General features: G+C 45.9%; 2 protein-coding genes across 2 annotated transcripts in view; both read left to right on the top strand.

The window, feature by feature from the left end:
- Window positions 1-11,996, top strand: part of LOC110297661 (ubiquitin carboxyl-terminal hydrolase 29) — a 319,430-nt gene that overhangs the window by 254,846 nt on the left and 52,588 nt on the right. The window lies entirely within an intron of this gene.
- Window positions 3,533-11,060, top strand: LOC147003716 (aurora kinase C-like). The gene is made up of 7 exons (XM_085842371.1): window positions 3,533-3,633; window positions 4,179-4,212; window positions 4,430-4,621; window positions 5,570-5,708; window positions 8,015-8,163; window positions 10,511-10,685; window positions 10,882-11,060. The coding sequence occupies exons 2-7, from the start codon at window positions 4,190-4,192 to the stop codon at window positions 11,050-11,052; spliced, it is 849 nt and encodes a 282-aa protein (XP_085698497.1). The 5' UTR covers window positions 3,533-3,633; window positions 4,179-4,189; the 3' UTR covers window positions 11,053-11,060.

Genomic DNA, 11,996 nt, shown 5'->3' with positions numbered 1-11,996 from the left:
TGGGTCTGGTTGCCAGCATCTACATGGTGGCCTACAGCCATCCATAACTCCATTTGCAACTGACTTCTTTGGGCTCTTGGTGTGCAGGGAGTGTACATACAAACATGCAGGCAAAACATTCACACACATGCAAGTACACACAATATTTACTAAAAGAAACCAAGTGTAAGACTGGGCATGGTGGTACAAGCCTTTACTAACACTCAGGGAACAGAAACAGGTGTGTCTATGATTTCAGCTAGGCCTACATAGTGAGATCCTTTCTCCAGAGAAAAAGAAGAAAAGGAAACCAAGTGTAGTGGGGTGTGCCTACAAGTGGCTCAGGCAGGAGGACTGTGTCATGTAAAAGTTTAACTATGGTCTTTCTTGTGTGTACTCCCACATAATGACAGAGATTATATTTATACAGAAGCTTAAAGAATTACAGCTGTACAGAAATTCATCTATTCTGACCTGACTATGAATGTCTGGCCTATTTTCCAGCCCCATATCTTGTTACCTGCCATCTTAGTCTTTCCCTGGCTCCTCCTGCTCCATCATCTCATGGAGACTCCCTCCATGACACCCTTCTTGATCTCTATCTCCACCTTGGACCCCCTCACTGGGAAGGAAAAATCCTATTTTATCTCTCCTGCCCAGCTATTGGCTATTTAGATCTTTATTAACTGACCAAGCCAGCTCAGTCAGTCAATGGGTTCTTCAGGAAGGGAGAAAGGATTGATAAGAAAAACACAATTAGACAACACTGTAAAGTAACCCCAGCCAGTTCTGAAGCTGAAGGCCTGTTTATTTTTTTCCAGTCTGCTTTTATACCATTCTAGGTACACACAAAGTATATGGTCAGTCCTAAGGCATAAACAAAATAGTTAAGGAAAAAAACAAAGCTTAAATAATGAACAAACCAGACAATAATCAAAGTAATCAAACAGGAAATAAACAAAGTCCCATTATCACTGTGTCTAGAGATTTATCAGGTTGACCTTCCTAGAAGCAACTTCAAAAGCTCTCCACAGTTAGCCAATCAGAGGTGATGGAGAACAATTTTTACACAACATTGAGACAGGAGATGCTTCAACAATTATGACAATGCCAACATCCAATAGCAATTAGGTGTTGTTGCACAAAAATCAGCATTTGAATGCACATTATGTAAAACTATCCCACAAAGATGTACTGCTTGAGGCCAGTCTACTTTGCACAGCCCAGGGTGTCCATTGGGTACATGACAAGACATGAGCTTCATAGTGAATTCCAGACCAACCTGGGCTACAGTGAGACACAATCTCAAAAACAAACAAGCAACAACAACAAAAGAAAAATCAAAAGCAATAAAATCTAAAACTGGAAGGCTACAGATTTTTGTCTTTAGCACAGTGACTACTCTTAAAATATATCTCTTAGCTGGCTGGCTGTAGGGCATGCCTTTAATCCCAGCACCTGGGAGGCAGAGGTGTGTTCATATTGGGAGTGCAGGGGGGAGGGGAGGAGTGTGTCTCTGTGAGTTCAAGCCTATGCAAAGGGAATACAATGGGAAACAAGTGTGTTTGCTTGTTTTTTAGGTGGTGGTTTGTTTTTCCCCTTAGCTGGAGTTGGTCTTTACAATTTTACTCACATTGCCTAGTCTGAAAAGAACAGGAAAGCATTATTGCTCCAGGCAGTCAATTTCTTTTAAAAGCAGTGAGCCAGCTGGGCACTGGTGGCACACACCTTTAATCCAAGCACTTGAGAGGCAGAGGCAGGCAGATTTCTGAGTTCAAGGCCAGACTGGGCTTGAACAGAGTGAGTTCCAGAACTACACAGGGATACACAGAGAAACCCTGTCCTGAAAAACAAAACACCCAAAAACAAACAAACAAAAACAAACAAACAACAACAAAAAAGAAAGTAGTGAGCCTTTGTGGAAACAAAAACTTTACTGAATAGGGAGGGTTATAATACTTGGATTGGCCTTGTGTTGTGGAAACACAGGCCTTTGATCCCAGCTATCTGGAGCCAGAAGCAGACAGATCCCTTTGAATTCGAGGCCAGCCTGGTCTACATAAGGATTATCAAAATACCCAGCGCTAAAAAAGGAACCCCGTGGGGTGGGGAGGTGGCAGAGGGCAGGGGATGACAAACAAACAAGGATACTTACAAAAAAGTCTTACAAATTAGGTGGGCTTTTTAAAAATTTGTTTTGTAAGAAGGAACCAAACTGAAGCCTTTTGAGTAGAACTTCCATTTTGAATAGGGGTCAAATAAAGTTTAATTCCTAAAGACCTCCCTGGGTACTGAGAAGGTCAGGAACTTTGGGAAGGTCTTGGAACACTTGCTCCTCTTGGAAGGGAGAGGCTAATTTTTCTCAGACCACAGGTTGGGAACAGACCTGCAGGTGGGGACACATTCTGCAGGACAGACAGTTGCCCCCACCTTCAGACGAGTTTGCCATTTTGCTGAGACATTAGCTATACCTTCTCCTCCCCTTCCGGACTCATGCTCTCTCCGATTATCATGGAGTCATTAACGTTAAGAGGAGGACATTCCTCGAAATAGGAATGTAAAAATAAGTACAGTGTTAAACAAACAAGCATTACTGACACTTGTGGAGGCCCATGCCTGCTAGTCCTGTCTCAGAGGCAGGAACAATGCATGTCATGCCGGATCTGGCAAATCCTAATGGGTGGGAATATGTAACTGTAACTTGGAGCTGATGTTGATGGTTTCAGGCTTAAAATTTTTCTGTGATATTCTGGCTTGGAGTCGCTTTTCAGCTCCCAAGTTCTGTGGCCTGATCAGTAGCAGCCTGAGTACAATAATAGACTTTTGTCATCTACTTGTGGATGAACGTCCCAAGAAGCAGTCAGCTCCCAAGTCTGTGTTGCTATCTCCTACTGGTCAGTTTTTGCTGCCTAATTCAGTATCTTGCTTTGTATCTTGCTTTGCTTGGGTTGTTTTGGATTTTCAGCCCCCAATACTTTGTTTTTCAAGACAGGATTTCTCTGTGTAGCTTTGGCTGTCCTGGAACTTGCTCTTTTAGATCAGGCTGGTCTCAAACTCAGAGATGCCCGTGCCTCCTGAGTGCTGGGATTAAAGGTGTGTGCAGGATTTGTAAAGATTTTAATTCCCTATTCTAATAAACATAAATTTCATCGCATTTGACAGAGGAGACACATATTTGCTGTTTCTTACTACGGGGTCCTCGAGGTTGATTGCAGGTCCTCTGTACCTACACAAACACCTAGTGCCCCTCCTGCTGACCTCCGCAAATGGTACTTTCCTTGCTAGTGATTTTAGGCACATTCTGGACCCGCCCCCATCATCCTATAGGGCAAGCAGCCTGGCTTCTCAGGTGCGCCTATTGGGCATGCTTATGACTTCAGAAAGATAACCAATGGTTATCAGCTGGGATCTACTAGACTCTATCAAAGCGCGATCTGGAAACCTCTTGAGTGCGGCTGTGCTAGTGGATTACCAGTGTGTGTGTCCCAGAGTGGGTGAGACATTCCGGGCGGTTGGGGAGGCTGGAGTCAGAGCGTTACCTGCCTACCTTTTTCCAGGATCTAAGCAACTAGCAGGACTTCAACTTGCCCTCACCTCTTTAGAGTTCAGGGAAGAGTCACCTCCTTCCGGCTGGGCTTCACACACAAGTAAGAGGTAGGAGAACCCGGACCGACTCCAAAGTGGTGGCACATATGTGAAAGATCCCTGCAAGCAGGAGGACGAGGCAGCAGGATGGGGACAGTTAGAAGTCACTGGGGTCCGCAGCCAGGGGTGCATTATGTGTGTGTGTGTGCATTGGCAGTGAAGGCTTCAGCCTTCTCTCTCTGCGTCATCCTTCCTCTCCCTCACTCCCTCTCCCTCACTCCCTCTCCTCCCTCTCTTTCCTCCCCCCCCCTCCTTTCCTGGGTTCACTCTCCATCTCTCCTTTTCCTGCAGTCCTTCTTTTTCTCCTTCTCCCTTTTTCCTTTCCCTTCCATGCCCTCCCCTACAACTTTCTTGATGCCCCTTCCCCTCTCCTATACCCTTTCCCCTCCCACCCTCCCCCAGTCTCTGATAGGGTGATTCTCCTGTGTACTAAGTGGGCCTCAAAGTTGCTATGGAGTGGAGGGTGACTTTGAACTCCTGCCTCCTTGTCTACCTCCCACAGACCAGGGTTGCTATTGAGCATCACCAGGCCCATTTTTCCTCTCTTTCCTTAGCTACTGGCCAGATGGAGCCCAGCACCTCAACCAGGTGAGTGCTTTGCCAAAGTTTCTAGAAGAAAGAAAGTGGGACTCAGGTGACTAGTAAGCAGGGCAAGAGGAGCATTGGCTCATGGATCTAAAATGCTATTTTCCCTATGGAAGACCACTGCTGAGGTTGTGAGCTCAGTGAATGAGGAAGGGGAGCGGTTGGGGACCCCTGACTCTTCCTAGTCTCTGATATGAGGTCATCTCTTCCATCTATTCAGGAATCATTTCACCATCAGTGACTTTGAAATCGGGCGTCCTCTGGGCAGGGGGAAATTTGGGCGTGTGTACTTGGCTCGGCTCAAGGAAAATCATTTCATCGTGGCCCTGAAGGTCCTCTTCAAGTCTGAGATAGAGAAGGAGGGATTGGAGCACCAACTTTGCAGGGAAGTGGAGATCCAGGCACACCTACAGTAAGCCTGATCTATGTGGAACTCAGAGCTGGTTCCCTCTTGCTGCCCTCGACCTCTGAACTCCGTCTTCATGACTCCCAAATAAGCATTTTGTTTTCTACCTGAAGACTTTTCTCTGTAACTCATTCCGGTTAGGACAATTCTCTCCTGGTATTGGACACACCAGTTTCAAGTGTACACACATGTGCAGATCAGAGGTCAACCCCCAGTGTTACTCCTCAGGTGATACACATCTTTTTTTTTTTTTTTTTTGGTTTTTCGAGACAGGGTTTCTCTGTGTAGCCTTGACTGTCCTGGAACTCACTTTGTAGACCAGGCTGGCCTCGAACTCAGAAATCTGCCTGCCTCTGCCTCCCGAGTGCTGGGATTAAAGGCGTGCACCACCACGCCCGGTGATGCACATCTTTTTAAAAAATGTATTCCTTTGTCCGGAGCCCCTGAGAAGCAGAGGCATGTGGATCACTGGGTGTGAGGCCAGCCTGATGGTTCCCAGTGAGTTCCAGGTCAACCAGAGTTACACAGTGAAACTCTGTCCACAGCAATCGGTTTTGTCTTATACCTACTTATTTGTTTGTTTATTTTAGTTTTGGTTTTGGTTACTTGGAGACAGGGTTTCTCTGTGTAGCCATAGCTGTCCTGGTATTTGCTCTGTAGATCTAGTAGGCTGCTCTTGAACTCGAGATTTGCCTGCACCTGCCTTTGGAGTGCTGAGATTAAGTCTTGCACTACTCAGCAATTTTATTTTATTTTGTTTTGTTTTACGGGGAGTGGTGGCACATGGGCTACATGTGAGTCACAGGACACATGTGGAGGACAACTTGCAGGAATTAGTTCCTCTCTTCCACATACAGATTCTGGGAGTGGTACTCGGGTTAGCACACTTGGCAACAATGTCTCTGTTTGCTATGCATCTTGCCTGCCTTGACTCTTCCTTCCTTCCTCCTTCAGACACCCGAACATCCTTCGCCTGTACAACTACTTCTACGATGACACTCGGATATACTTAATTCTGGAGTATGCTCCAGGAGGTGAGCTCTATAAGGAGCTTCAGAGAAATCAGAAGTTGGACCAGCAGCGTACAGCCACGGTGAGGGGAGTTCTGGGACCAAGGATGCAAGCAGTGATGACAGTTACTGATTGTAGCTGCCAATATCCCTTCCCAACTCTTCTTAACTTACTCTTTTGTGTGTTAGTGTGGGATGTGGGGTGGGGGAGCATACAGGCCGTAGTGGGCACATATAGAAGTCATGAGACAACTTGGGGAGGAGTCTGTTTTCTCCTTTCACTTTTATGTGGCTTCCAGGGTTGAAACTCAGGTCACCAGGCGTGTACAGCAAGCTCTCTTACCTACTGAGACATCTTGCTGGCCTTCATATCTTGTTGTTCTGAGTTGCAGGAAATCTTGCTAGATAGCCCAGGCTAGCCCAGGCTTCCCTGAAATCTCCAGGATGAAACCTGGCTCACGGTGCTGTATTTCCTTCCTCGGGCAGAGTCTTTTCTAAGCAGCTCAGAATGACTTGGAACTCCTGTATAGCCCAGGTTAACCTTGAGTTTGCAACCTTGTAACTCCTAGGATGACAGGCCACCCAGCTTTGGACTCTTTGTTTCCATGAGGGTTGTTTGTTTGTTTATTTGTTTGTGTGGTTTTGGTTTTTAGGTGTGCTTAGATGTAACTTGTTGGTCTAGTTCTTCTCTAGTGTGTTTATGGCCTTGGGTTGATCCCAATGTAGCCACAGAATATTATTATTAATAGATTTTTTTTTTTTTAGAGATAGGTTCTTTCACTTCTTGTCTAACCTGGAACAATATAGACAGGCTGGCCTCAAATTCACAGAAATCCTCTTGCCTCTGCTTCCCTAGTGCTGGCTACCACACCTGGTATCGTTCTTATCAAGCATTTGATTGTAACTGGGGCTGGAGAAACAGCTCATTGGGTAAGGATGCTTGCTGCTGAGGCTGAACACCAGCATCCTGGGACCCGCATGGTCGAAGGAGAGATAAAACCCAGAAGGTTGTCCTTGTACCTCTCCATGCACTTATTCACATATTTAGGCACAGAAAAACAAATAAATGCAATGAAAATAGTATATAAAAAGTCCAACTCTATTAGATAGAAAATGAAACCATAAACATATATTGGAAAGCTAGCTGGACATAGTGTTGCTGGCCTATAATTCCAGAACTTTGAAGGCTGGAGCAGAAGGCTCAGGAGTTCAAGGTCAGCTTGGTCTACATATCAAGTTTCAGGCCATAAGGTTACATAGTGCAACCTTATCTCATAAAAGGAAAAAAGAAAAGGTACCTTGAAATTGTAGGGTACTTTAAGAAAAGCCCTAGAACTCTATCCCTGCACCATCAGTTGGCTTTGCTGGACAATAAAATCTCTGACTCCTGTAGCCTTCCCTCTGATCCTTTAGGGGGAATGTTCTGACTGGCTCAGCTGTAGCCTCCCCCAGCCTTGAGTAGGCTGGCTCAGACCTTGCTGCCACTGTGAATGAGACCACCTGGGGTGGACCTTCCCACCTAGATAGCTCTATTGTTCTTGTCACCTGCTGCTGCTCTTTTCCAAGAAGCAGCTACAGCTGAGAGGCTGAACCTGTCTTCCTGAGAGAGCCAACAACCTGTGAACTTGGCGACCTAATGCTAATAGCTCTGACAGACTAGTGTTAACAACTTAGCAACAAAGCATCAAGAAGCCTGGCATGGCGGGGGATGGGCCATCCCGCTTTATAAGCACAGACTCTTAGTAAACATTGGGCCTTGAGCAGAAATCTGTCTTGGTCTCTTTACTTCTTTGATGTTCTATACAGCTCTGGCCTCCCACTCAGGAACTCAGTGTGGCTGCAGGGGGCTACAGGGTCTGAAGGCTCCATCTCAGGTGGTCTCATTCACAATGGCAGCAAGGTCTGAGCCAGCCTACTCAAGGCTGGGGGAGGCTACACTCAGCACAGCTTCTGTGTCTGGCTCCTGTTCTGCTAAGTCTATAGTGGAGGGGTGGGGGCTGGCTAGTTTATAACCATCATGCTATTTAAAGACAGGCAGATCTCATGAGTTTAAGGCTGACCTGGGCCAGACAGTGAAGGCCCTCTTTTAAAAAGAACAAAGAGGCAAGCGGTGGTGACTGAGGCCTTTACTCCCTGAGCTACAGAGAGAGTTCCAGGGTAGTAAGAGCTACAGAGAGAAACCCTGCTGAAAAACAAGGTCGATAGTAAGGCACCACTCTAAAGATTGTCCTCTATGCTCCGCATTGCTATGTATATACACACAAAGAGACAATAGAATTATTGTCAAAAAATGAGATTCCTTGGCAATGATAAAATTCGTAATGTCTGTTCTACCTCACATGGAAGCCGAGAAAGTCTTCCCCCCACCAGACTGCTTTTGTTCACACAGATAATACACGAGTTGTCAGATGCCCTGACCTACTGCCATGAGAAGAAGGTGATTCACAGGGACATCAAGCCAGAGAATCTCCTGCTGGGCCTCAATGGTGAGGTGAAGATCTCAGACTTTGGGTGGTCTGTGCATACCCCCTCCCTCAGGTAGGTTGGATGGGATGGGGGTGGGACACTCACACTAGTGAGGCATTTCCCAAGTGAATTCATCTCACATGGAAGGCCCAGATACAAACTGGGCCTTGTGGTTAACAAGCACCTTTTCCAAATACACACTTTTAAAATGCATTTGCAAATTGAAAGAATAGGTGGGTGGGGTGATGGACTCTGTAGATAAGAACAGTTCCTTTGTGATCAGGAAACCTGACTTTAAATGAAAAGAACCTGTAAATACCTGGCTGTGGCTATGGATTACTTTAACCCCTGCCTTGAGTGATGGAGGCAGGCAGATCCTATACGCTGGCTAGCCACTGGCAGAAATGACTGGGTTAGGTCCAATGAGAGACCTTGCGTTAAAGGAATACAGTGGGGAGCTTAATAAAGACACTGAATGTCGTCCTCTGTCTTTGTTAGTGTGTGTCTGTAGGCATGTACACACACACACACACACACACACACCACAAATAGAGCTTTGCTTTCCTAGTCTTTATCAGTGTGTGCCTTTGCCAGTAAGATTCCATGTAAAATTAGCAAGCATCCCAGGAAGGAATTTCTCCATGTCGATGAGCTACATTTCCTTGGTTCCTCTTGAGACATACACCATCATTATGTACATCATAAATCTTCCTCAGACGAAAGGATGGACCATCTGGAGATTGCCATACCCAAGGATCCACCCCATAATCAGCCTCCAAATGCTGACACCATTGCATACACCAGCACGATTTTGCTGAAAGGACCCTGATATAGCTGTCTCTTGTGACACTATGTCGAGGCCTGGTAAACATAGAAGTGGATGCTCACAGTCAGCTATAGGATGGAATACAAGGCCCCAATGGAGGAGCTAGAGAAAGTACCCAAGAGCTGAAGGGGTCTGCAACCCTATAGGTGGAACAACAATATGACTAACCAGTACCCCCAGAGCTCGTGTCTCTAGCTGCATATGTATTAGAAGATGGCCTAGTCTGCCATCATTGTGAAGAGAGGCCCCTTGGTCTTGCAAACTTTATATACCCCAGTACAGGGGAACACCAGGGCCAAGAAGTGGGAGGGGGTGGGAAGGGGAGTAGGGGGTTATGGGGGACTTTTGGGATAGCATTTGAGATGTAACTGAAGAAAATACCTAATTAAAAAAAATAAATATAAAAAAAATCTTCCTCAGTCACTGACTCTGACCACCAGGCTGGCCTCAGACTTACAGCAATCCTGTGATGTTATGCTACAGGTGATATGCTGCACCATGTTTTAAAACATGAGATTAGTGTTTCTTCCCTTAAAGTATTTACTTTTTCTGAGTTGGTTTAGTTTTTTTAATTTTTATCTTCTATGTATGAATGTTTTGCCTGCATCTAGGACTTGTGCACCGTTTTTCATGCCTGTTCTCTTGGAAGCCAGAAGAGGGCATCAGTTGTTTTTAAGCAGCCACATGGATGCTGCAAAATCTGTCCAGGGTCTTTTAGAAGAGCAGCCAGTGCTCTTAACCACTGAGTCATCTCTCCAGCCCTGCCTTGTCTGACTGGTTGTGGATTCATTCTAGCTTCAAACACAATGCTCTTCCTGTTGCAACCTTCCCAAATGCCAGAATTAAGAGATGTGAGCTATTACTATATGCATCTGCTTTCCTTGAACGTTAAACAAAAAGAAACCTGTGTTTATTCTCATATGTGCATGTAGGCACACATGTGCCATGTTGTGTCTGGGAGGAGGGTGGGCGTGTAAGAGGACACCTTCAAGATAGTCCCTCACCTTCCACCTTATTTGAGACAAGGTCTTTTGTTTGCTCTTTCATAGTTGCCTAGCTGATCTACAGACTTTCTATGATTCTCCTCTGCCTCCCATCTCACTATAGAAGTTCTAGGACAATAGTCATGGACCCGGCTTTATGTGGGTTCTGGGGGATAGAACTCAGGTCCTCAGGAATTCCCCTTGCAAGTGCTTTGCCCCCTGACTCACCTCCTATAGCCCCTCTGAATCTTGATCCATATTAACAGTTGGTGTTTATGAACAGTTCTCCTTGCCTCAGGCATGCACAGGAGTGGACCCTTCAGGATGTCCCTGTGTCTCCCATTTCCTTGGAAGCTGAACAGGGAAGATTTCCCTTCTTCTGTTTTTTGTTTTTGCTTTGTCGAGACAGGGTTTCTCTGAGTAGCTCTGGCTGTCCTGGAACTCACTTTGTAGACCAGGCTGGCCTCAAACTCAGAAATCCGCCTGCCTCTGCCTCCCAAGTGCGGGGATTAAAGTTGTGCGCCACCACTGCCCGGTTTTGTTTTTGTTTTTTGGTGTTTTCCCTTCATCTGAGCCTACGCACAGCCCAATCTTCTGTGTCTTGTTCTAGGAGAAAGACAATGTGTGGGACTCTGGACTACTTGCCCCCGGAAATGATAGAGCAGAAACCGTACAATGAGATGGTTGATCTGTGGTGCATTGGCGTGCTCTGCTATGAGCTGCTGGTGGGGAAGCCACCCTTTGAGAGCAGCACCTCCAGTGAGACATATAGACGTATCCGCAAGGTATGGCCAGCGCACGCACACTTGACATTCACCAGGAAGCCAGACAGTGATGGGTCCTGGGTGGGCCTTTGGGGACTGAGTGTATACAAAAGATTATCTGCTAATAGCCAAAAGGGTGCCATGAGGAGACTTATAGCACAGGGAGATTACGAAATGAGAATAACTAGATTCTATTCTTCTTCCCCTGGCTCATTAGGTGGATTTTAAGTTTCCTTCATCAGTGCCTGCAGGAGCCCAGGACTTGATCTCCAAGCTTCTTAGGTACCATCCTTCAGAGCGGCTGAGCCTGGCCCAGGTCCTGAAGCACCCCTGGGTCAGGGAACACTCTCGAAGGGTGCTGCCTCCCTGTGTTCAGATGTCTTCCTGAGTCCTGCCCATCTCTATCCCTATGTATTTCTTCAGGAAGATCTCCAGGCGCTTTTGTTAGTGTGTGTGGTTTGCTTGTTTTCTCTTTTATGAAATGATGTTAATTAAAACTGATTATTTTCGCATCAATCTTCTTGCTTGAGTGAGTTAGTGTGTAGATTGAATTGAAAAGTTTGTCTTACATGAGTGATAGAGGTGGAGGCCAGAAGCCCACACCAGGTGGCTCCCTCTATTGCTCTCCATCTCATATTCTGAGAGGATAAATCTCTGAAGTGAACATGAAATCACCAAGTTGGCTTGACTGGCTGGTAAATAAAACACAGTGCTCCTCCTATGTCCAGCTCCCTAGTGCCAAGATCACAGAAGCACTAAAGTATGCCCAGCTTGTACCAGGGTACTGGGGATCAAACTCAGTCCCTGTGCTTCTGCACATGGACAGAGGCACACCCATGCTTACACACACATAAAATAACAACTAAGTGAAAGGAAGTTGGTGTATAAGGAGAGATGATGTATGTGTAGAACTTGGGGTCCTCTCTAGAGCACTCAGTTTATCAGCTTTACATTTGCCCTGATTTTGGGCAAATGTTCCAGACATACAACACTCCAATCTACATTCTATACAGAAAGAATGTCAGTCTCACCCAGGCCCAGAATCCTCCTGCACTGTGTGCATTGTTACTTGATGGATCTGAAGCCAGGCCTGGTGACCCATGCCTACAATCTTAAGTATTCAGGAGGCTCAAGCAGGAGAAGTTCAGTTCAAGGCCAACCCGGCCAATTTAGCGAGATTGTCTCAAATTAAAACAATTTCAAGTAATAATAACACCACTCCTGGGCATATACCCAGAAGATGCTCCAACATATAATGACACATGCTACACTGTTCATAGCAGCCTTATTTATAATAGCCTGAAGCTGGAAAGAACCTAGATGTCCCTCAAT

This window comes from Mus caroli, unplaced genomic scaffold (genome assembly GCF_978045245.1).
Source record: "Mus caroli unplaced genomic scaffold, Mus_caroli_1 scaffold_8, whole genome shotgun sequence".
Classification (NCBI taxonomy): Eukaryota; Metazoa; Chordata; class Mammalia; order Rodentia; family Muridae; genus Mus; species Mus caroli.
The sequence above is the reverse complement of the archived record's forward strand: the minus strand, read 5'-3'. Positions and strand labels throughout refer to the sequence as shown.

Excerpts from the sequence above, each read along its gene's own strand:
- LOC147003716 (XM_085842371.1), top strand. The coding sequence starts at position 4,190 with ATGGAGCCCAGCACCTCAACCAG. Across the intron at positions 4,622-5,569 it reads GAGATCCAGGCACACCTACA|ACACCCGAACATCCTTCGCC; the intron begins GTAAGCCTGATC and ends TTCCTCCTTCAG. Across the intron at positions 8,164-10,510 it reads GTGCATACCCCCTCCCTCAG|GAGAAAGACAATGTGTGGGA; the intron begins GTAGGTTGGATG and ends GTCTTGTTCTAG.